Source organism: Nerophis lumbriciformis, linkage group LG16 (assembly GCF_033978685.3).
Source record: "Nerophis lumbriciformis linkage group LG16, RoL_Nlum_v2.1, whole genome shotgun sequence".
NCBI lineage: Eukaryota > Metazoa > Chordata > Actinopteri > Syngnathiformes > Syngnathidae > Nerophis > Nerophis lumbriciformis.
Genome location: NC_084563.2, coordinates 1,148,900 through 1,175,784, shown reverse-complemented (window position 1 = coordinate 1,175,784; position 26,885 = coordinate 1,148,900). Strand labels below are relative to the sequence as shown.

Sequence of the window (26,885 nt, the reverse complement as noted above, 5' to 3'; positions counted from 1 at the left end):
ACGTTTTAGCTCATACTTATTACTTTATGTCATGATGTCGACTTTTAGCTCAAAATAAAAACTTTATGTCATAATTACAAACTTTTACCTCCTGATTTTGACTTTTTAGCACATAGTTATGACTTCCTATCGGGGTATTTTTTTATTGGGGACACAAGCAGGCTTCCATAGTTTTGCCGAAAGTGCTGACTCAGTATTGGCTAGAAAGTGAAAGTGCAAAATGAGACGATGCTATTTTGCTGTGAAAGGGGCGAGAAGAAGAAGAAGAATGTCTTTTTATTCCACCTCAGACACTCACAGTAACTTGTCTTTATTCACCTTTATGTGCCGACAAACAAAAAAGGGTCACATTATGGAAAATAATAAAGTAATTTAGCCTCAAAGCATGTTTTTTTCATTTGATTAAAAAAGAAGAAGCAACAAGTCACATTTTTGCAGATATTAAAAGGTGCAACATCCAAATTCCGTGAACACCTTTTTGGGGCATCTTGTGGGAAGAAAGTTTCCAAGATGTAAAAGAGACTTTAGAGAGTTTGGCTCAAAGTTTGAGAGTGTGCTCGTCACTAACAAACACGGAAGTTCAGCAAAGAAAGGAAACGAGTGCGGATGGCAGCGGTTGCCATAGCAACCAGGATGTTGTTGAATCTGCCAACTAAAGGAGCCTAAAAAAAACAAAAAAAAAGAAGAAAAGCCAGCAGTGCTTCCAGGATCCCAACACATCTGTACAATCAAAAAGAAGAAATGTGCTTCAACTGTCCACTCCGTCACCAGCGCCCCCTGGTGGACGTCTGTCAGTAGAACCTCTTGTTGCGCTCCTGCCTCTTCTGGAAGACCACGGCGCCCACCACGCCGCACACCACGATGCCCAGCAGGGCGCACAGCAGCAGCAGGAACACCTTCCAGCCCGTCAGCGGCGTGCTGCGGAAGTTCCCCGTCGGGTCGTCGATGTTGTCTGGGGCAAAAGCATATTTCACCTTCAACCTTTGAAGCGCATGAGTTTCTTTTTTATTTGTTTTTTTTGTAGGAAAAAATAAATACCGCCCAAAAAAGGAAAAAATAAGATAAAATAAATGAGTTACTTATTTAAAACATATTTATATTATTTAATAATTATATGATTAAAAAAACCAGTAAATTATTTATATTAGTATTCAAAAACATATTAAAAAAATTTAAGAAATACAAAAAATAAATAAACATACCGCATGACTTTATTTTTATTTCATTTAAAAATATGTTGCTTTAAAGTGCAAGTTATTTTTTTGATGGAATTTTTTATCTGAAAAAATGACTACCCCCACAACAAACGAAAAAAATAATAAAAATAAATAAATGATTACAAAAAATAATAAAAAACACAAGTTACTTATTTTATTACAAAAATTACATTATAAAAAAAAACAAATCACAAATAAAGTGCAGAAGTTATTTATATTTGTATTCAAAAACATTAAATTTTTTTTAAGAAATACAAAAAAAATAAACATAGCGCATTACTTTATTTTTTATTTCATTTAAAAAATAAATATGTTGCTTTAAAGTGCGAGAGTTATTTTTTTTATTAGTATTTTTTTATCTGAAAAAATGAATACCCCCACAAAAAACTAAATAAATAAATGATTACAAAAAATAATAAAAAACACGAGTTACTTATTTTATTTATTTAAAACGTATTTATATTATTTAATAATTATATGATAAAAAAACCCAGTAAGTTATTTATATTTGTATTAAAAAACATATTAAAAAAATAAAAGTACAAAATAAAACATAGCGCAGACGTTTTTATTTAATTAAAAAAAAAGATGTTGCTTTAAAGTCCAAGAGTTATTTTTTTATTTGTCTTTTTTTATCTGAAAAAATAAATAACCCCACAAAAAAGGAAAAAATAAAATAAAATAAATGAGTTACTTATTTAATTTATTTAAAACATATTTATATTATGGAATAATTATTTAATAAAAAAAACAGTAAGATATAACATATTAAAAAAATAAAAAAATAAATAAACATATATTATTTTTATTTCATTTAAAAAATAAATGTTGCTTTAAAGTGCAAGTTTTATTTTTATTTTTTTATCTGAAAAAATAAATACCCCTACAAAAAACGAAATAAATAAATAAATGATTACAAAAAAATAATAAAAAACACAAGTTACTTATTTTATTTATTAAAAACATATTAAAAAAAATAAAAGTACAAAAAAAACATAGCGCAGACGTTGTTATTGCATTTAAAAAAAAGGTGTTGCTTTAAAGTGCAAGAGTTATTTTTTTATCTGAAAAAATTAATACCCCCACAAAAAATGAAATAAATGATTACAAAAAATAATAAAAAACACCAGTTACCTATTTTATTTATTTAAAAAAATAATTACACTATAAAAAAACTAAATACAAATAAAGTGCAGAAGTTATTTATATTTTTATTCAAAAACATATTAAAAAATTAAAGAAATACAATAAAATAACATTTAAAAAAACATAGCGCATAATAAAAAATATTATACTATTAAAAAAACCCTAACACAAAAAAAGTGCGTAAGTTATTTTTAAAAATAAAATAAAATAAAAACAGTTATTTTTTTTTTAGGTTTTTTTTCTTTAGTTTGAAAGCATTTAGATATTTATTTTTAAATAGTCATACAAATAATAAAATACAAGCGCTGGAGTTATTATTATTATTTTTTTATTAATTGAAAAATATATAAATTAAAGCGCATGAGTTATTTACGTTTTTTTATGTATTTTTTTGTATTTAAAAAAATAAAATAAAATAAAAACAAAGAAAGTTTTTTTTTAGTCCTTTTTTCTTTTGTTTGATTGCATTTATATATTTATTTTTAAATAGTCATACAAATAATAAAATACAAGCGCTGGAGTTATTTATTTTTTTTATTATTATTTTTTATAAATTAAAAAAATATCTAAATTAAAGCGCATGAGTTATTTACGTTGTTATATAATTTTTTTGTATTTTAAAATAAAATAAAATAAAAACAAAAAAAGTAATTTTTTTTTAGTCTTTTTTCTTTGGTTTAAAAGCATTTATATATCCATCCATCCATTTTCTACCGCTTGTCCCTTTTAGGGTCGCGGGGGGTTAGCATTTATATATTTATTTTAAAATATTCATATAAATAATAAAATACAAGCGCTGGAGTTATTTATTTTGTATTATTACTTTCTATAAATTAAAATATATATAAATTAAAGCGCATGAGTTATTCAAGTTTTTATATAATTTTTTTGTATTTGAAAAAATAAATTAAAATAAAAAACAAAAAAAGTGATTCATTTTTTAGTCTGTTTTCCTTTGTTTAAAAGCATGTATATATTTATTTTTCAATAGAAATACAAATAATAAAATACAAAAATAAAGTGCATGGTTATTTGTTTTTTTCAATGTCATTTTTTCAATTTAAATGAATAAATTACTAAAACAAATAAAACAAGAAAATAAAGCGCATGAGTTATTCAAGTTTTTATATAATTTTTTTGTATTTGAAAAAAAAAAAAAAAAAAAAAAAAAAAAGGTATTCATTTTTTAGTCTGTTTTCCTTTGTTTAAAAGCTTGTATATATTTATTTTCAATAGAAATACAAATAATAAAATACAAAAATAAAGTGCATGGTTATTTGTTTTTTTCAATGTCATTTTTTCAATTTAAATGAATAAATTACTAAAACAAATAAAACAAGAAAATAAAGCGCATGAGTTATTCAAGTTTTTATATAATTTTTTTGTATTTGAAAAAAAAAAAAAAAAAAAAAAAAAAAAGTGATTCATTTTTTAGTCTATTTTTCTTTGTTTAAAAGCTTGTATATATTTATTTTCAATAGAAATACAAATAATAAAATACAAAAATAAAGTGCATGGTTATTTTTTTTTTTCAATGTCATTTTTTCAATTTAAATGAATAAATTACTAAAACAAATAAAACAAGAAAATAAAGCGCATGAGTTATTCAAGTTTTTATATAATTTTTTTTGTATTTGAAAAAATAAATTAAAACAAAAAACAAAAAAAAGTGATTCATTTTTTAGTCTGTTTTCCTTTGTTTAAAAGCATGTATATATTTATTTTCAATAGAAATACAAATAATAAAATACAAAAATAAAGTGCATGGTTATTTTTTTTTTTTCAATGTCATTTTTTCAATTTAAATGAATAAATTACTAAAACAAATAAAACAAGAAAATAAAGCGCATGAGTTATTCAAGTTTTTATATAATTTTTTTGTATTTGAAAAAAAAAAAAAAAGAAGAAAAAAAAAGTGATTCATTTTTTAGTCTGTTTTTCTTTGTTTAAAAGCTTGTATATATTTATTTTCAATAGAAATACAAATAATAAAATACAAAAATAAAGTGCATGGTTATTTTTTTTTTTCAATGTCATTTTTTCAATTTAAATGAATAAATTACTAAAACAAATAAAACAAGAAAATAAAGCGCATGAGTTATTCAAGTTTTTATATAATTTTTTTTGTATTTGAAAAAATAAATTAAAACAAAAAACAAAAAAAAGTGATTCATTTTTTAGTCTGTTTTCCTTTGTTTAAAAGCATGTATATATTTATTTTCAATAGAAATACAAATAATAAAATACAAAAATAAAGTGCATGGTTATTTTTTTTTTTCCAATGTCATTTTTTCAATTTAAATGAATAAATTACTAAAACAAATAAAACAAGAAAATAAAGCGCATGAGTTATTCAAGTTTTTATATAATTTTTTTGTATTTGAAAAAAAAAAAAAAAAAAAGAAAAAAAAAAGATTCATTTTTTAGTCTGTTTTTCTTTGTTTAAAAGCTTGTATATATTTATTTTCAATAGAAATACAAATAATAAAATACAAAAATAAAGTGCATGGTTATTTTTTTTTTTTCAATGTCATTTTTTCAATTTAAATGAATAAATTACTAAAACAAATAAAACAAGAAAATAAAGCGCATGAGTTATTCAAGTTTTTATATAATTTTTTTTGTATTTGAAAAAATAAATTAAAACAAAAAACAAAAAAAAGTGATTCATTTTTTAGTCTGTTTTCCTTTGTTTAAAAGCATGTATATATTTATTTTCAATAGAAATACAAATAATAAAATACAAAAATAAAGTGCATGGTTATTTTTTTTTTCAATGTCATTTTTTCAATTTAAATGAATAAATTACTAAAACAAAACAAGAAAATAAAGCGCATGAGTTATTCAAGTTTTTATATAATTTTTTTGTATTTGAAAAAAAAAAAAAAAAAGAAAAAAAAAGTGATTCATTTTTTAGTCTGTTTTTCTTTGTTTAAAAGCTTGTATATATTTATTTTCAATAGAAATACAAATAATAAAATACAAAAATAAAGTGCATGGTTATTTTTTTTTTCAATGTCATTTTTTCAATTTAAATGAATAAATTACTAAAACAAATAAAACAAGAAAATAAAGCGCATGAGTTATTCAAGTTTTTATATAATTTTTTTTGTATTTGAAAAAATAAATTAAAACAAAAAACAAAAAAAAGTGATTCATTTTTTAGTCTGTTTTCCTTTGTTTAAAAGCATGTATATATTTATTTTCAATAGAAATACAAATAATAAAATACAAAAATAAAGTGCATGGTTATTTTTTTTTTTCAATGTCATTTTTTCAATTTAAATGAATAAATTACTAAAACAAAACAAGAAAATAAAGCGCATGAGTTATTCAAGTTTTTATATAATTTTTTTGTATTTGAAAAAAAGAAAAAAAAAAGAAAAAAAAAGTGATTCATTTTTTAGTCTGTTTTTCTTTGTTTAAAAGCTTGTATATATTTATTTTCAATAGAAATACAAATAATAAAATACAAAAATAAAGTGCATGGTTATTTTTTTTTTTCAATGTCATTTTTTCAATTTAAATGAATAAATTACTAAAACAAATAAAACAAGAAAATAAAGCGCATGAGTTATTCAAGTTTTTATATAATTTTTTTTGTATTTGAAAAAATAAATTAAAACAAAAAACAAAAAAAAGTGATTCATTTTTTAGTCTGTTTTCCTTTGTTTAAAAGCATGTATATATTTATTTTCAATAGAAATACAAATAATAAAATACAAAAATAAAGTGCATGGTTATTTTTTTTTTTCAATGTCATTTTTTCAATTTAAATGAATAAATTACTAAAACAAATAAAACAAGAAAATAAAGCGCATGAGTTATTCAAGTTTTTATATAATTTTTTTGTATTTGAAAAAAAAAAAAAAAAAAAAGTGATTCATTTTTTAGTCTGTTTTTCTTTGTTTAAAAGCTTGTATATATTTATTTTCAATAGAAATACAAATAATAAAATACAAAAATAAAGTGCATGTTTTTTTTTTTCAATGTAATTTTTTCAATTTAAATGAATAAATTACTAAAACAAATAAAACAAGAAAATAAAGCGCATGAGTTATTCAAGTTTTTATATAATTTTTTTGTATTTGAAAAAAAAAAAAAAAAAAAAGGAAAAAAAAGTGATTCATTTTTTAGTCTGTTTTCCTTTGTTTAAAAGCTTGTATATATTTATTTTCAATAGAAATACAAATAAAAAAATAAAGTGCATGGTTATTTATTTTTTTTCAATGTCATTTTTTCAATTTAAATGAATAAATTACTAAAACAAATAAAACAAGAAAATAAAGTGCATGAGTTATTCAAGTTTTTATATAATTTTTTTGTATTTGAAAAAAAAAAAAAAAAAAAAAAAAAAAGTGATTCATTTTTTGGTCTGTTTTCCTTTGTTTAAAAGCTTGTATATATTTATTTTCAATAGAAATACAAATAATAAAGTACAAAAATAAAGTGCATGGTTATTTATTTTTTTCAATTTAAATGAATAAATGACTAAAACAAGTAAAACAACACTAAATGTGTAGTTGACCTTTGGGCGACTTGAGGAAGCTGACGCTGGGCTGGATCTTGGTCCAGTCCAGGTTCTCCTCCTCAGGACTGTGTTCTACCATCAGCTGGTACAGCTTCATGGAGATGATGTCATGGTTGTCTGCAACATCAAACATGGCCATGTGTCAATCACTTCCCTAACCACACCCACATTGTAGCGGACGATATCCATGGAATGCGATATCAGCAGGAATCATACATGTATCCATGTAATGCGCTATCAGCAGGAATCATACATATATCCATGTAATGCGATATCAGCAAGAATTATACATATATCCACGTAATACGATATCAGCAGGAATCATACATATATCCATGTAATGCGATATCAGCAGGAATCATACATATATCCATGTAATGTGATATCAGCAGGAATCATACATATATCCATGTAATGTGATATCAGCAGGAATCATACATATATCCATGTAATGCGATATCAGCAGGAATCATACATATATCCATGTAATGCGATATCAGCAGGAATCATACATATATCCATGTAATGTGATATCAGCAGGAATCATACATATATCCATGTAATGTGATATCAGCAGGAATCATACATATATCCATGTAATGTGATATCAGCAGGAATCATACATATATCCATGTAATGCGATATCAGCAGGAATCATACATATATCCATGTAATGCGATATCAGCAGGAATCATACATATATCCATGTAATGCGATATCAGCAGGAATCATACATATATCCATGTAATGCGATATCAGCAGGAATCATACATATATCCATGTAATGCGATATCAGCAGGAATCATACATATATCCATGTAATGCGATATCAGCAGGAATCATACATATATCCATGTAATGCGATATCAGCAGGAATCATACATATATCCATGGAATGCGATATCAGCAGGAATCATACATATATCCATGTAATACGATATCAGCAGGAATCATACATATAATCCATGTAATGTGATATCAGCAGGAATCATACATACTTGTATTATTTCGTAGTGTGTAATGTGAGAAAAGGTGTGATGAGGTGAAATGAGTCAAACATGAAAACACTAACCTAGTTAGTATTAATCATCTGGAGGGGATTTAAGCTGTCTTTAAGTTGAAGTGGCGTGGTAAATGTTTTTGGTGACCTCCAGTGATCACAATCATTTATAAAAGTAAAGTAAACAGGGCTGCTTGTATCGCACATGATATCACACACACAAGTAAACACTCTGCAGGACGGCTTGTATCGCACATGATATCACACACAAATAAACACTCTGCAGGATGGCTTGTATCGCACATGATATCACACACAAGTAAACACTCTGCAGGGCTGCTTGTATCACACATGACATCACACACAAGTAAACATGCTGCAGGACTGCTTGTATCGCACATGATATCACACACAAGTAAACACTCTGCAGGACTGCTTGTATCGCACGTAATATCACACACAAATAAACACTCTGCAGGGCTGCTTGTATCACACGTGATATCTCACACAAGTAAACACTCTGCAGGACTGCTTGTATCACACACAAGTAAACACTCTGCAGGACTGCATGTATCGCACATGATATCACACACAAGTAAACACCCTGCAAGACTGCTTGTATCACACACAAGTAAACACCCTGCAGGGCTGCTTGTATCACACATGATATCACACACAAGTAAACACTCTGCAGGGCTGCTTGTATCGCACATGATATCACAAGCAAGTAAACACTCTGCAGGATGGCTTATATCGCACATGATATCACATGAGTAAACACTGCATGCAGGACTGCTTGTATCGTACATGATATCACACGCAAGTAAACACTCTGCAGTACAGCTTGTATCGCACATGATATCACACAGAAGTAAACACTCTGCAGGGCTGCTTATATCGCACATGATATCACATGCAAGTAAACACTCTGCAGGATGGCTTGTATCGCACATGATATCACATACAAGTAAACACTCTGCAGGGCTGCTTGTATCGCACATGATATCACACACAAGTAAACACTCTGCAGGACTGCTTGTATCAGACACAAGTAAACACTGCAAGACTGCTTGTATCGCACATGATATCACACACAAGTAAACACTCTACAGGGCTGCTTGTATCACACATGATATGACACACAAGTAAACATGCTGCAGGACTGCTTGTATCACACATGATATCACACACAAGTAAACACTCTGCAGGACTGCTTGTATCGCACGTAATATCACACACAAATAAACACTCTGCAGGGCTGCTTGTATCGCACATGATATCACACACACAAGTAAACACTCTACAGGGCTGCATGTATTACACATGATATCAAACACAAGTAAACACTCTGCAGGACTGCTTGTATCGAACATGATATCACACACAAGTAAACACTCTGCAGGGCTGCTTGTATCGCACATGATATCACACGCAAATAAACACTCTGCAGGACGGCTTGTATGGCACATGATATCACACACAAGTAAACACTCTGCAGGGCTGCTTGTATCACACGTGATATCACACACAAGTAAACACTCTGCAGGGCTGCTTGTATCGCACATGATATCACACGCAAATAAACACTCTGCAGGACGGCTTGAATCACACACAAGTAAACACTCTGCAGGGCTGCTTGTATCACACGTGATATCACACACAAGTAAACACTCTGTAGGACTGCTTGTATCACACACAAGTAAACACTCTGCAGGACGGCTTGTATCGCACATGATATCACACACAAGTAAACACCCTGCAAGACTGCTTGTATCACACACAAGTACGGTAAATGCTCTGCAGGACGGCTTGTATCGCACATGATATCACACACAATACTTTCAACCCTTAAATCTGAAGATCAACTTCAGAGCTGTCTGTGGAATAATAACATTTAGTTATTTTTTATGCCCTTTTTGTCCTAGAAAACTTAGTCTGCTAAAATGTTGCCCCAAAAAGTGGAATATTTGATGTAATTGGAGCCTTAAATAGGTCAATAATTCATAACATTGATTTTGATTCATTATTATTTTTCCAGCAAATCGTTTGCTCCCTTTTTTACAGTTTTTTTTGTAATAGTATTTTTAGAATTGATGAAAACTGAGCTGACTTTGGGTGTGAACATGAACATTGTTCAAGTGTCGCTGCTACGTCCATACTGAGGTGTGTTCAAGTGTCGCTGCTACGTCCATACTGAGGTGTGTTCAAGTGTCGCTGCTACGTCCATACTGAGGTGTGTTCAAGTGTCGCTGCTACGTCCATACTGAGGTGTGTTCAAGTGTCGCTGCTACGTCCATACTGAGGTGTGTTCAAGTGTTGCTGCTACGTCCATACTGAGGTGTGTTCAAGTGTCGCTGCTACGTCCATACTGAGGTGTGTTCAAGTGTCGCTGCTACGTCCATACTGAGGTGTGTTCAAGTGTCGCTGCTACGTCCATACTGAGGTGTGTTCAAGTGTCGCTGCTACGTCCATACTGAGGTGTGTTCAAGTGTCGCTGCTACGTCCATACTGAGGTGTGTTCAAGTGTCGCTGCTACGTCCATACTGAGGTGTGTTCAAGTGTCGCTGCTACGTCCATACTGAGGTGTGTTCAAGTGTCGTTGCTACGTCCATACTGAGGTGTGTTCAAGTGTCGCTGCTACGTCCATACTGAGGTGTGTTCAAGTGTCGCTGCTACGTCCATACTGAGGTGTGTTCAAGTGTCGCTGCTACGTCCATACTGAGGTGTGTTCAAGTGTCGCTGCTACGTCCATACTGAGGTGTGTTCAAGTGTCGCTGCTACGTCCATACTGAGGTGTGTTCAAGTGTTGCTGCTACGTCCATACTGAGGTGTGTTCAAGTGTCGCTGCTACGTCCATACTGAGGTGTGTTCAAGTGTCGCTGCTACGTCCATACTGAGGTGTGTTCAAGTGTCGCTGCTACGTCCATACTGAGGTGTGTTCAAGTGTCGCTGCTACGTCCATACTGAGGTGTGTTCAAGTGTCGCTGCTACGTCCATACTGAGGTGTGTTCAAGTGTCGCTGCTACGTCCATACTGAGGTGTGTTCAAGTGTCGCTGCTACGTCCATACTGAGGTGTGTTCAAGTGTCGCTGCTACGTCCATACTGAGGTGTGTTCAAGTGTCGTTGCTACGTCCATACTGAGGTGTGTTCAAGTGTCGCTGCTACGTCCATACTGAGGTGTGTTCAAGTGTCGCTGCTACGTCCATACTGAGGTGTGTTCAAGTGTCGCTGCTACGTCCATACTGAGGTGTGTTCAAGTGTCGCTGCTACGTCCATACTGAGGTGTGTTCAAGTGTCGCTGCTACGTCCATACTGAGGTGTGTTCAAGTGTCGCTGCTACGTCCATACTGAGGTGTGTTCAAGTGTCGCTGCTACGTCCATACTGAGGTGTGTTCAAGTGTTGCTGCTACGTCCATACTGAGGTGTGTTCAAGTGTCGCTGCTACGTCCATACTGAGGTGTGTTCAAGTGTTGCTGCTACGTCCATACTGAGGTGTGTTCAAGTGTTGCTGCTACGTCCATACTGAGGTGTGTTCAAGTGTTGCTGCTACGTCCATACTGAGGTGTGTTCAAGTGTCGCTGCTACGTCCATACTGACGTGTGTTCAAGTGTCGCTGCTACGTCCATACTGAGGTGTGTTCAAGTGTCGCTGCTACGTCCATACTGAGGTGTGTTCAAGTGTTGCTGCTACGTCCATACTGAGGTGTGTTCAAGTGTCGCTGCTACGTCCATACTGAGGTGTGTTCAAGTGTTGCTGCTACGTCCATACTGAGGTGTGTTCAAGTGTCGCTGCTACGTCCATACTGAGGTGTGTTCAAGTGTTGCTGCTACGTCCATACTGAGGTGTGTTCAAGTGTTGCTGCTACGCCCATACTGAGGTGTGTTCAAGTGTTGCTGCTACGTCCATACTGAGGTGTGTTCAAGTGTTGCTGCTACGTCCATACTGAGGTGTGTTCAAGTGTTGCTGCTACGTCCATACTGAGGTGTGTTCAAGTGTTGCTGCTACGTCCATACTGAGGTGTGTTCAAGTGTCGCTGCTACGTCCATACTGAGGTGTGTTCAAGTGTCGCTGCTACGTCCATACTGAGGTGTGTTCAAGTGTCGCTGCTACGTCCATACTGAGGTGTGTTCAAGTGTTGCTGCTACGTCCATACTGAGGTGTGTTCAAGTGTCGCTGCTACGTCCATACTGAGGTGCGTTCAAGTGTCGCTGCTACGTCCATACTGAGGTGTGTTCAAGTGTTGCTGCTACGTCCACACTGAGGTGTGTTCAAGTGTCGCTGCTACGTCCATACTGAGGTGTGTTCAAGTGTCGCTGCTACGTCCATACTGAGGTGTGTTCAAGTGTTGCTGCTACGTCCACACTGAGGTGTGTTCAAGTGTCGCTGCTACGTCCATACTGAGGTGTGTTCAAGTGTCGCTGCTACGTCCATACTGAGGTGTGTTCAAGTGTTGCTGCTACGTCCATACTGAGGTGTGTTCAAGTGTTGCTGCTACGTCCATACTGAGGTGTGTTCAAGTGTTGCTGCTACGTCCATACTGAGGTGTGTTCAAGTGTTGCTGCTACGTCCATACTGAGGTGTGTTCAAGTGTCGCTGCTACGTCCATACTGAGGTGTGTTCAAGTGTTGCTGCTACGTCCATACTGAGGTGTGTTCAAGTGTTGCTGCTACGTCCATACTGAGGTGTGTTCAAGTGTTGCTGCTACGTCCATACTGAGGTGTGTTCAAGTGTTGCTGCTACGTCCATACTGAGGTGTGTTCAAGTGTTGCTGCTACGTCCATACTGAGGTGTGTTCAAGTGTTGCTGCTACGTCCATACTGAGGTGTGTTCAAGTGTTGCTGCTACGTCCATACTGAGGTGTGTTCAAGTGTTGCTGCTACGTCCATACTGAGGTGTGTTCAAGTGTCGCTGCTACGTCCATACTGAGGTGTGTTCAAGTGTTGCTGCTACGTCCATACTGAGGTGTGTTCAAGTGTTGCTGCTACGTCCATACTGAGGTGTGTTCAAGTGTTGCTGCTACGTCCATACTGAGGTGTGTTCAAGTGTTGCTGCTACGTCCATACTGAGGTGTGTTCAAGTGTTGCTGCTACGTCCATACTGAGGTGTGTTCAAGTGTCGCTGCTACGTCCATACTGAGGTGTGTTCAAGTGTCGCTGCTACGTCCATACTGAGGTGTGTTCAAGTGTTGCTGCTACGTCCATACTGAGGTGTGTTCAAGTGTTGCTGCTACGTCCATACTGAGGTGTGTTCAAGTGTCGCTGCTACGTCCATACTGAGGTGTGTTCAAGTGTCGCTGCTACGTCCATACTGAGGTGTGTTCAAGTGTTGCTGCTACGTCCATACTGAGGTGTGTTCAAGTGTTGCTGCTACGTCCATACTGAGGTGTGTTCAAGTGTTGCTGCTACGTCCATACTGAGGTGTGTTCAAGTGTTGCTGCTACGTCCATACTGAGGTGTGTTCAAGTGTTGCTGCTACGTCCATACTGAGGTGTGTTCAAGTGTCGCTGCTACGTCCATACTGAGGTGTGTTCAAGTGTTGCTGCTACGTCCATACTGAGGTGTGTTCAAGTGTTGCTGCTACGTCCATACTGAGGTGTGTTCAAGTGTTGCTGCTACGTCCATACTGAGGTGTGTTCAAGTGTTGCTGCTACGTCCATACTGAGGTGTGTTCAAGTGTTGCTGCTACGTCCATACTGAGGTGTGTTCAAGTGTCGCTGCTACGTCCATACTGAGGTGTGTTCAAGTGTCGCTGCTACGTCCATACTGAGGTGTGTTCAAGTGTTGCTGCTACGTCCATACTGAGGTGTGTTCAAGTGTTGCTGCTACGTCCATACTGAGGTGTGTTCAAGTGTCGCTGCTACGTCCATACTGAGGTGTGTTCAAGTGTCGCTGCTACGTCCATACTGAGGTGTGTTCAAGTGTTGCTGCTACGTCCATACTGAGGTGTGTTCAAGTGTTGCTGCTACGTCCATACTGAGGTGTGTTCAAGTGTTGCTGCTACGTCCATACTGAGGTGTGTTCAAGTGTTGCTGCTACGTCCATACTGAGGTGTGTTCAAGTGTTGCTGCTACGTCCATACTGAGGTGTGTTCAAGTGTTGCTGCTACGTCCATACTGAGGTGTGTTCAAGTGTTGCTGCTACGTCCATACTGAGGTGTGTTCAAGTGTTGCTGCTACGTCCATACTGAGGTGTGTTCAAGTGTTGCTGCTACGTCCATACTGAGGTGTGTTCAAGTGTTGCTGCTACGTCCATACTGAGGTGTGTTCAAGTGTTGCTGCTACGTCCATACTGAGGTGTGTTCAAGTGTTGCTGCTACGTCCATACTGAGGTGTTCAAGTGTTGCTGCTACGTCCATACTGAGGTGTGTTCAAGTGTTGCTGCTACGTCCATACTGAGGTGTGTTCAAGTGTTGCTGCTACGTCCATACTGAGGTGTGTTCAAGTGTTGCTGCTACGTCCATACTGAGGTGTGTTCAAGTGTTGCTGCTACGTCCATACTGAGGTGTGTTCAAGTGTTGCTGCTACGTCCATACTGAGGTGTGTTCAAGTGTTGCTGCTACGTCCATACTGAGGTGTGTTCAAGTGTCGCTGCTACGTCCATACTGAGGTGTGTTCAAGTGTCGCTGCTACGTCCATACTGAGGTGTGTTCAAGTGTCGCTGCTACGTCCATACTGAGGTGTGTTCAAGTGTCGCTGCTACGTCCATACTGAGGTGTGTTCAAGTGTTGCTGCTACGTCCATACTGAGGTGTGTTCAAGTGTCGCTGCTACGTCCATACTGAGGTGTGTTCAAGTGTTGCTGCTACGTCCATACTGAGGTGTGTTCAAGTGTCGCTGCTACGTCCATACTGAGGTGTGTTCAAGTGTTGCTGCTACGTCCATACTGAGGTGTGTTCAAGTGTTGCTGCTACGTCCATACTGAGGTGTGTTCAAGTGTTGCTGCTACGCACCAGAGAGATCGCCGGTGGCCGCCGAGGCGCCAAAGAAGTAGCCGGTGGGAAGACGCACGCCTCCGATGTCGATGCACTCCTTCCACTCGTTCTTGTCGTCCACGTCCACCATCACCTGCGGGGCGGCCACATGGCATCAAGGTGTGGTGTGTACGTACGGTCAGGCGGTGTGTACCGGTACGTACGGTCAGGCGTCCTCGGGAGTAGCGGACGGCGAGGTAGGTGTCAAAGTTTCTGTTGCGCAGGTCGGCCGAGCATCCGCCCAGCTCCGAGGAGCGCCCGTCGCTGCCGTGGTCGTAGCTCAGCGAGCCGTTGTTCACCATGGCCGAGATGTACGGGAAGGAGCGCTGAGGGCGAGAAAGGCGGCGTTACTATGGCGACTACAGGCAGACAGAAAAAGATGGCAAATCATAACAGCTCTCAAATGACATGCAAATATGGGCTTTTTTTTTTGCAATTGTAAACACATTCAGTCCAGTGTTTTTATTGATTTGAGTTATCAGTGACTCTTAGGGATGGGTATCGTTTACATTGGAACCGATACGGTACCACTTTACCGGTACCGGTACTCTACGGTGCACATTTTCTGTACTTTTGTGTGTTAACAAATGTTAATTGTTCGGTAGTAAAATTGTATAATTTAACGTTTAAAAATGAGATTATTATGCTGTATCTTCCGAGACACTAGATGGCAGTGCTGTAGAGGCTTTCTATGATACGTCGTCTAACTAGGAAGTCGTTGTTTACGGCAAGCTGAATGTGTTATGTTGCGCCCTACAACGTGTTCATACTGTAAGTAGTGTGCTTATTACACACCAGATGTTTAATTGTAGTTTCCATTAGCAGATTTGGACGTGTTGAAATCGCCATGTAAAATCGCTAATGCTAATAGTTAAGGCTGTGAATCTTTGGGCCCCACCTGATTTGATTCAAACCAATAATCAGTTCAAAATCAATACTTTTTTATCTAACTAGGAAGTAGCTTTTTCCAGCAAGCTGAATGTGTTATGTTGCGCCCTACAACGTGTTGATACTGTAGGTAGTGTGCTTATTACACACCAGATGTTTAATTGTAGTTTCCATTAGCAGATTTGGATGTGTTGAAATCGCCATGTAAAATCGCTAATGCTAACAGTTAAGGCTGTGAATCTTTGGGCCCCACCTGATTTGATTCACAATTGATTCAAACCAATAATCAGTTCAAAATCAATACTTTTTTTATCTAACTAGGAAGTAGCTTTTTCCAGCAAGATGAACGTGTTATGTTGCGCCCTACAACGTGTTCATACTGTAAGGAGTGTGCTTATTACACACCAGATGTTTAATTGTAGTTTCCATTAGCAGATATTGACGTGTTGAAATCGCCATTTAATCGCTAATGCTAATACTTAAGGCTGTGAAACGTGTTGAAATCGCCATGTAAAATCGCTAATGCTAATAGTTAAGGCTGTGAATCTTTGGGCACCACCTGATTTGATTCAGAATCGATTCAAACCGATTATCGGTTCAAAATCAATACTTTCTTTTTTAATTACCTACATTATATCTTGTTTTATTGTCACATTTGAGTCTCGTTTGCAATGCCGTTGCACTTCCGAGACACTAGATGGCAGTGCTGTAGAGGCTTTCTATGATACGTCGTCTAACTAGGAAGTCGTTTTTTCCAGCAAGCTGAACGTGTCACGTTGCGCCCTACAACGTGTTTATACCGTAAGTAGTGTGCTTATTACACACCAGATGGTTGATTGTAACATTCATTTTAATTGCAGTTTTCATGAGCAGATTTTGACGTGTTGAAATTGCCATGTAAAATCGCTAATGCTAACAGTTAAGGCTGCGAATCTTTGGGCACCACCTGATTTGATTTGGAATCGATTCAAACCAATTATCGGCTCAAAATCAATACTTTTCTTTTTAATAACATATTTACAGCTAGAATTCACCAAGTCAAGTATTTCATATGTATATATATATATATATATATATATATATATATATATATATATATATAAATACTTGACTTTCAGTGAATTCTAGCTATATATATATTTATTTTATTATATATATATATATATATATATATATATATATATATAAATAAAATAAATACTTGAATTTCAGTGTTCATTTATTTACACATATACACACACATAACACTCATCTACTCATTGAATTGTCCATCCTTGTTCTATTCTCTGTCACTATTTTTCCAACCATGCTGAACACCCTTTCGCAGGTACCCAGAAAGGTTTCGAGTACCACCAAAAAAACGGAATCTCTGAAGACAGTATAAAAATCTGTGTTAAAGGTGACAATACTGTTTGTATAATAAGCATGTTATTTTTTATTTTTTTTTTACAAATGAGGGTTAAGAGTTCAGTACTAATAAAAAGAAAGAAAAGAATGTGGCTTAAGTACAGTTTTTTAATTGAGCTGCTGCATTTTTTTGGTTGGGTTGTTTATTTATTTAGAGTAACTTCTACATTTCTAAAAGGGGAGGAATGTAATAGAGTGATCTATGTTTGTCTGTTGCCATCTCCTGGTGAATGTTGGCTATAGCGTACTGGGGTTACTTTTTTGGTTGGCCAACGATTTACGAGGTGTTGCGCGCGTGACGTCACTCAGGTCCGCATGGAGCTGGAGGGGGCGTGGCTTCCAGCTCCGCCTGAATTTCGGGAGAAAATTTGTCCCGGGAGGTTTTCGGGAGAGGCGCTGAATTTCGGGAGTCTCCCGGAAAATCCGGCGTGCAACAAAAGTATGAAAATATGAGTTTATGATTTTGAGCAAATTGGGTACCCATCCCTGGTGACGACTGGGAGCTCGTTTAGGACAAAATGAAGAATAAAGACATGAAACAAATCCATCATAAACAATAAAAATGATGAAAATAAATCTAAAGGAAGCACAAGAAGCGAACGCAAACTAGACCATGGGATGTGTGTGTGTGCGTCACCATGACAACAACAGTGCGTGGGGGGGGGGGGGGGGGGGAACATGGCGGCCTGACGTCAACATGCCACTTTAAAGTGAGCAGTAAAAATAAATGTAAATGCAAGCCGGACGACGGAGAGCCGAGTTCGGCACTCACGTCGGCCGAGTCGTCGTTAGAGTACGTATCGATAAAAACCGCCAGGCCGTGGAAGAGCGCGTTGTCGGAGAAGACGGGCCCTGCGGGAGAAAGGAGGCGGTCAGAGGCGAGGCGGCGCGGGGCAAACACTTACGTCCATGCCGTGCAGGTCGTTGCGGAAGGTGTCCAAAAATATAGCCAGGCCCAGAAACTGATCCTGGTTCCCAAACACGGGGCCTAGGGCGCAGGTAGAGAGTGGCTACTTCAGGGACAACGGGACAATGGAGTGTCACAAATTGAAGTAGACAAGCAAGCACCATGTACCCCACCTGACATCTGGGTCGTCGCATGCATGGCAACACAAGCTGCCCCACCTAGTGGAGGAGCTCATGAAGGACACGTGAGTCCTTCACTGGAACGCCATCATTTATTATGTGCACGGAAGCGCGTGGAAAGCACATTTACTTGTGGCTTTTAGAGCGTGGAGGGAGGGAAATTATAGGCAAAACTCCACAAACACACAAAAAGTTTTTTACTCACGCCAACCATTTGCAGGTAAAAAAATAAATATCTGCAAATAAAAAAATTATTTAGCACGTAAGAAAACAATTTTCCTCAATTAAAAAAACAATTGGCAAGTATAAAAAACAATTTATTCAAGTGAAAAACGATTTTTAAATTAAAAAAAACTATTTGAAAAAAAAAAAGAAGCTATTTGCAAGTATAAAAAATATTTTCTTCAATTATAAAAACGATTCGCAAGTAAAAAAAACAAAAACAATTTTCTTCAATAAAAAAAATATTGGCAAGTATAAAAAAATGTTTGATTAAAAAATACGAATAATAAGTCAAAGAAAACAATTTTCCTCAATTAAAAAAACAATTGGCAAGTATAAAAAACTATTCAAGTGAAAAACGATTTTTAAATTAAAAAAACTATTTAAAAAAATAAAAGCTATTTGCAAGTATAAAAAATATTTTCTTCAATTAAAAAACGATTCCCAAGTAAAAAAACAAAAACTATTTTCTTCAATACAAAAATTATTGGCAAGCATAAAAAAATGTTCGATTAAAAAAATACGAATAATAAGTCAAATAAAACAATTTTCCTCAATTAAAAAACAATTGGCAAGTATAAAAAACAACTTATTCAAGTGAAAAACGATTTTTAAATAAAAAAAACTATTTCAAAAAATAAAAGCTATTTGCAAGTATAAAAAATATTTTTTTCAATTAAAAAAACGATTCGCAAGTAAAAAAACAAAAACAATTTTCTTCAATAAAAAAAATATTGGCAAGCATAAAAAATTGTTCGATTAAAAAATACGAATAATAAGTCAAATAAAACTATTTTCCTCAATTAAAAAAACAATCGGCAAGTATAAAAAACTATTTATTCAAGTGAAAAACGATTTTTAAATTTAAAAAACTATTAAAAAAAAAAAAAAAAGCGTTTTGCAAGTATAAAAAATATTTTCTTCAATTAAAAAAACGATTCGCAATAAAAAAACAAAAACAATTTTCTTCAATAACAAAAATATTGGCAAGCATAAAAAAATGTTTGATTAAAAAATACGAATAATAAGTCAAATAAAACAATTTTCCTCAATTAAAAAAACAATTGGCAAGTATAAAAAACTATTCAAGTGAAAAACGATTTTTAAATTAAAAAAACTATTTAAAAAAAAAAAAAAGCGTTTTGCAAGTATAAAAAATATTTTCTTCAATTAAAAAAACGATTCGCAAGTAAAAAAACAAAAACAATTTTCTTCAATAAAAAAAATATTGGCAAGCATAAAAAAATGTTCGATTAAAAAATACGAATAATAAGTCAAATAAAACAATTTTCCTCAATTAAAAAAACAATTGGCAAATATAAAAAACTATTTATTCAAGTGAAAAACGATTTTTAAATAAAAAAAACTATTCAAAAAATAAAAGCTATTTGCAAGTATAAAAAATATTTTCTTCAATTAAAAAACGACTCGCAAGTAAAAAAACAAAAACAATTTTCTTCAATAAAAAAATTATTGGCTAGCATAAAAAATGTTCGATTAAAAAATACGAATAATAAGTCAAATAAAACAATTTTCCTCAATTAAAAAAACAATTGACAAGTATAAAAAACTATTTATTCAAGTGAAAAACGATTTTTAAATAAAAAAAACTATTTAAAAAAAAAAAAAGCTATTTGCAAGTATAAAAAATATTTTCTTCAATTGAAAAAACGATTCGCAAGTAAAAAAACAAAAACAATTTTCTTCAATAAAAAAAATATTGGCAAGCATAAAAAATTGTTCGATTAAAAAATACGAATAATAAGTCAAATAAAACTATTTTCCTCAATTAAAAAAACAATCGGCAAGTATAAAAAACAATTTATTCAAGTGAAAAACGATTTTTAAATTTAAAAAACTATTAAAAAAAAAAAAAAAGCGTTTTGCAAGTATAAAAAATATTTTCTTCAATTAAAAAAACGATTCGCAATAAAAAAACAAAAACAATTTTCTTCAATAACAAAAATATTGGCAAGCATAAAAAAATGTTTGATTAAAAAATACGAATAATAAGTCAAATAAAACAATTTTCCTCAATTAAAAAAACAATTGGCAAGTATAAAAAACTATTCAAGTGAAAAACGATTTTTAAATTAAAAAAACTATTTAAAAAAAAAAAAAAGCGTTTTGCAAGTATAAAAAATATTTTCTTCAATTAAAAAAACGATTCGCAAGTAAAAAAACAAAAACAATTTTCTTCAATAAAAAAAATATTGGCAAGCATAAAAAAATGTTCGATTAAAAAATACGAATAATAAGTCAAATAAAACAATTTTCCTCAATTAAAAAAACAATTGGCAAATATAAAAAACTATTTATTCAAGTGAAAAACGATTTTTAAATAAAAAAAACTATTCAAAAAATAAAAGCTATTTGCAAGTATAAAAAATATTTTCTTCAATTAAAAAACGACTCGCAAGTAAAAAAACAAAAACAATTTTCTTCAATAAAAAAATTATTGGCTAGCATAAAAAATGTTCGATTAAAAAATACGAATAATAAGTCAAATAAAACAATTTTCCTCAATTAAAAAAACAATTGACAAGTATAAAAAACTATTTATTCAAGTGAAAAACGATTTTTAAATAAAAAAAACTATTTAAAAAAAAAAAAAGCTATTTGCAAGTATAAAAAATATTTTCTTCAATTGAAAAAACGATTCGCAAGTAAAAAAACAAAAACAATTTTCTTCAATAAAAAAAATATTGGCAAGCATAAAAAATTGTTCGATTAAAAAATACGAATAATAAGTCAAATAAAACTATTTTCCTCAATTAAAAAAACAATCGGCAAGTATAAAAAACAATTTATTCAAGTGAAAAACGATTTTTAAATTTAAAAAACTATTAAAAAAAAAAAAAAAGCGTTTTGCAAGTATAAAAAATATTTTCTTCAATTAAAAAAACGATTCGCAATAAAAAAACAAAAACAATTTTCTTCAATAACAAAAATATTGGCAAGCATAAAAAAATGTTTGATTAAAAAATACGAATAATAAGTCAAATAAAACAATTTTCCTCAATTAAAAAAACAATTGGCAAGTATAAAAAACTATTCAAGTGAAAAACGATTTTTAAATTAAAAAAACTATTTAAAAAAAAAAAAAAGCGTTTTGCAAGTATAAAAAATATTTTCTTCAATTAAAAAAACGATTCGCAAGTAAAAAAACAAAAACAATTTTCTTCAATAAAAAAAATATTGGCAAGCATAAAAAAATGTTCGATTAAAAAATACGAATAATAAGTCAAATAAAACAATTTTCCTCAATTAAAAAAACAATTGGCAAATATAAAAAACTATTTATTCAAGTGAAAAACGATTTTTAAATAAAAAAAACTATTCAAAAAATAAAAGCTATTTGCAAGTATAAAAAAATATTTTCTTCAATTAAAAAACGACTCGCAAGTAAAAAAACAAAAACAATTTTCTTCAATAAAAAAATGATTGGCAAGCATAAAAAATGTTTGATTAAAAAATACGATTAATAAGTCAAATAAAACAATTGGCAAGTATAAAAAACAATTTATTCAAGTGAAAAACGATTTTTAAATTAAAAAAAAAACTATTAAAAAAAAAGATATTTGCAAGTATACATTTTTTTTCTTCAATTAAAAACACGATTCGCAAGTAAAAAGAAATTGTTTTTCTTCAATAAAAAAATGTTCAATTAAAAAACAAAACAATAATGAGTCAAAACATTTTTTTTCCTCAATTAAAAAACTGTTGTATAAAAAATAAAAATACATTTATTCAATTGAAAAACGCTTTGTAAGAAAAAAACAACAATTTTTCTTCAATTAAAAAACAATTTTCTTCAATACAAAAATTATTGGCAAGCATAAAAAAATGTTTGATTAAAAAATACGGTTAATAAGTCAAATAAAACAATTTTCCTCAATTAAAAAAACAATTGGCAAGTATAAAAAACAATTTATTCAAGTGAAAAACGATTTTTAAATTAAAGAAAAACTATTTAAAAAAAAGCTATTTGAAAGTATAATCTTTTTTTTTCTTCAATTAAAAACACGATTCGCAAGTAAAAAGAATTTTTTTTCCTTCAATAAAAAAATGTTCAATTAAAAAAAAACAATAATGAGTCAAAAAATGTTTTTTCCTCAATTAAAAAACTGTTGTATAAAAAATAAAAATACATTTATTCAATTGAAAAACGCTTTGTAAGGAAAAAAAACTATTCTTCTTCAATTAAAAAAACAATTTTCTTCAATAAAAAAAATATTGGAAAGCATAAAAAAATGTTCGATTAAAAAATACGAATAATAAGTCAAATAAAACAATTTTCCTCAATTAAAAAAACAATTGGCAAGTATAAAAAACAATTTATTCAAGTGAAAAACGATTTTTAAATTTAAAAAAAAGCTATTTAAAAAAAAGCTATTTGAAAGTATAATCTTTTTTTTCTTCAATTAAAAACACGATTCGCAAGTAAAAAGAAATTGTTTTTCTTCAATAAAAAAAACGTTCAATTAAAAAAACCCAATAATGAGTCAAAAAATGTTTTTCCCTCAATTAAAAAACTGTAGTATAAAAAATAAAAATAAATTTATTCAATTGAAAAACGCTTTGTAAGAAAAAAAAAAACCATTTTTCTTCAATTAAAAAAACCATTTTCTTCAATACAAAAATTATTGGCAAGCATAAAAAAATGTTCGATTAAAAAATACGATTAATAAGTCAAATAAAACAATTTTCCTCAATTAAAAAAACAATTGGCAAGTATAAAAAACAATTTATTCCAAGTGAAAAACGATTTTTAAATTAAAAAAAAGCTATTTAAAAAAAAGCTATTTGAAAGTATAATCTTTTTTTTCTTCAATTAAAAACACGATTCGCAAGTAAAAAGAAATTGTTTTTCTTCAATAAAAAAAACGTTCAATTAAAAAAAAACAATAACGAGTCAAAAAATGTTTTTTCCTCAATTAAAAAACTGTTGTATAAAAAATAAAAATAAATTTATTCAATTGAAAAACGCTTTGTAAGAAAAAAAAAACAATTTTTCTTCAATTAAAAAAACCATTTTCTTCAATACAAAAATTATTGGCAAGCATAAAAAAATGTTCGATTAAAAAATACGAATAATAAGTCAAATAAAACAATTTTCCTCAATTAAAAAACAATTGGCAAGTATAAAAAACAATTTATTCAAGTGAAAAACGATTTTTAAATAAAAAAAAAACTATTTAAAAAAAACTATTTGAAAGTATAATCTTTTTTTTCTTCAATTAAAAACACGATTCGCAAGTAAAAAGAAATTGTTTTTCTTCAATAAAAAAAATGTTTAATTAAAAAAAACAATGAGTCAAAAAATGTTTTTTCCTCAATTAAAAAACTGTTGTATAAAAAATAAAAATAAATTTATTCAATTGAAAAACGCTTTGTAAGGAAAAAAAACAATTTTTCTTCAATTAAAAAAACTATTTTCTTCAATAAAAAAATTATTGGCAAGCATAAAAAAATGTTCGATTAAAAAATACGAATAATAAGTCAAATAAAACAATTTTCCTCAATTAAAAAAAACAATTGGCAAGTATAGAAAACAATTTATTCAAGTGAAAAACGATTTTTAAATTAAAAAAACTATTAAAAAAAAGTATAAAAAAATATTTTCAATTAAAAAACGACTCGCAAGTAAAAAAACAAAAACAATTTTCTTCAATAAAAAAATGATTGGCAAGCATAAAAAAATGTTCGATTAAAATATACGAATAATAAGTCAAATAAAACAATTTTCCTCAATTAAAAAAACAATTGGCAAGTTTAAAAAACAATTTATTCAAGTGAAAAACGATTTTTAAATTAAAAACAACGATTTTAAAAAAAGCTATTTGAAAGTATAATCTTTTTTTTCTTCAATTAAAAACACGATTCGCAAGTAAAAATAAATTGTTTTTCTTCAATAAAAAAAATGTTCAATTAAAAAAAAACAATAATGAGTCAAAAAATGTTTTTTCCTCAATTAAAAAACTGTTGTATAAAAAATTAAAATAAATTTATTCAATTGAAAAACGCTTTGTAAGGAAAAAAATTTTTTTTTCTTCAATTAAAAAAACTATTTTCTTCAATAAAAAAATTATTGGCAAGCATAAAAAAATGTTCGATTAAAAAAAACGAATAATAAGTCAAATAAAACAATTTTCCTCAATTAAAAAAACAATTGGCAAGCATAAAAAACAATTTATTCAAGTGAAAAACAATTTTTAAATTAAAAAAAACTATTTAAAAAAAAAAGCTATTTGCAAGTATAATCTTTTTTTTCTTCAATTAAAAACACGATTCGCAAGTAAAAAAAAATGTTTTTCTTCAATAAAAAAATGTTCAATTAAAAAAAAAAAGAATAATAAGTCAAAAAAATGTTTTCCTCAATTAAAAAATTGTTGTATAAAAAATACAAATAAATTTATTCAATTGAAAAACGCTTTGTAAGGAAAAAAAACATTTTTACTTAATTAAAAAAACAATTTACAATAAAAAAAACCTAATTTCTTCAGTTAAAAAAACGATTCATAATTAAATGGTAAATGGGTTACACATTTTCTACCTTCAAGGTACTCAAAGCGCACACACACACACACACACACACACACACACACACACACACACACACACACACACACACACACACACACACACACACACACACACACACACACACACACACACACAGGTAAAAGATTACAATTTCCTTCAATTAAAAAATGATTTGCAGGTATAAAAACATGTGCTTTTAATTAAAAACGATTCGCTATTAAAAACAAACATTTCCTTCAAATGAAAATACAAATCGCAAGTATAAAAACAATATTTTTTTTGTTAAAAACGATTTGCAAGTAAATTAAAAAATGTCTTCAATTAAAAAAGGATTTGTAAATAAAAACAAAACATGCATCTATTTATCTATTTGCAAGTATTAAAACAAAGTTATTCCATTACGAAAATGATTTGCCAGTATAAAAACTATTTTTGTTCATTTAAAAAAACAATTTGTAAGTAAAATACACATTGAGGTGTATTTTACTAAAATACACATTGAGGTGTATTTTACTAAAATGCACATTGGGGTGTATTTAACTAAAATGCACATTGGGGTGTATTTTACTATAATACACATTGGGGTGTATTTTACTATAATACACATTGAGGTGTATTTTACTAAAATACACATTGAGGTGTATTTTACTAAAATGCACATTGGGGTGTATTTAACTAAAATGCACATTGGGGTGTATTTTACTATAATACACATTGGGGTGTATTTTACTATAATACACATTGGGGTGTATTTAACTAAAATGCACATTGGGGTGTATTTTACTAAAATACACATTGGGGTGTATTTTACTAAAATGCACATTGGGGTGTATTTTACTAAAATGCACAATGGGGTGTATTTTACTATAATACACATTGGGGTGTATTTTACTAAAATACACATTGAGGTGTATTTTACTAAAATGCACATTGGGGTGTATTTTACTAAAATGCACAATGGGGTGTATTTTACTATAATACACATTGGGGTGCATATTAGGGAAAATATTATTTTACTTGCCTTAACATTATTTACCTTCTATGACCTTTTACCTTGTTTTAATTTCTAAATTTATTTTGTTTATTACCTTTTATTCACCTTCTATTTAACTTCTTTTACCTGTTTATTTTCATTATTTTACCTTCTATTTACCCTTTTTACATATATTTACCTTTTATTTAACCTGTTTATTTACCTTATTTTACCTCCTATTTGCCTTTTTATTGACCTTATATTTACCTTTAAAATATTTTACCTTGTTTTATCTTTTTTTTTAGCTTCTATTACCTCATTTTACCTTCTATATTACTTTTTTAACCTTTTATTTAAATTATTTTAACCTTCTATCTACCCTTTTTACAATTATTTACCTTTTATTTACCTTCTATTTAACTTATTTAACCTGTTTATTAACCTAATTTTACCTCCTATTTGCCTTTTTATTTACCTTATATTTACCTTTAACATATTTTACCTTGTTTTATCTTTTTTTTTTAGCTTCTATTGCCTCATTTTACCTTCTATATTACTTTTTGAACCTTTTATTTTCATTATTTTACCTTCTTTTTACCCTTTTTACATTTATTTACCTTCTATTTAACTTATTTAACCTGTTTATTTACCCTATTTTACCTCCTATTTGTCTTTTTATTTACCTTATATTTAGCTTTAACATATTTTACCTTGTTTTATCTTTTTTTAGCTACTATTACCTCATTTTACCTCCTATATTACTTTATAAACCTTTTATTTTAATCATTTTAACCTTCTATCTACCCTTTTTACAATTATTTACCTTTTATTTACCTTCTATTTAACTTATTTAACCTGTTTAAACTTATTTTACCTCCTATTTGCCTTTTTATTTACCTT

General features: G+C 31.0%; 1 protein-coding gene across 2 annotated transcripts in view; it reads right to left on the bottom strand.

Moving 5' to 3' along the window:
• Window positions 1-294: 294 nt before the first annotated feature.
• Window positions 295-26,885, bottom strand: part of lman2 (lectin, mannose-binding 2) — a 39,230-nt gene continuing 12,639 nt past the window's right edge. The window contains exons 5-9 of one of the 2 annotated variants that reach the window (XM_061976512.2): window positions 18,064-18,146; window positions 15,028-15,189; window positions 14,843-14,957; window positions 6,892-7,011; window positions 295-952 (exon numbers count right to left, since the gene is read on the bottom strand). In XM_061976512.2, coding sequence (XP_061832496.1) covers window positions 792-952; window positions 6,892-7,011; window positions 14,843-14,957; window positions 15,028-15,189; window positions 18,064-18,146 — 641 coding nt within the window. In that variant the 3' untranslated portion in view covers window positions 295-791. Of the gene's footprint in view, window positions 953-6,891; window positions 7,012-14,842; window positions 14,958-15,027; window positions 15,190-17,930; window positions 18,011-18,063; window positions 18,147-26,885 lie in introns of both variants that reach the window. The other variant, XM_061976514.2, reaches the window with a different exon arrangement.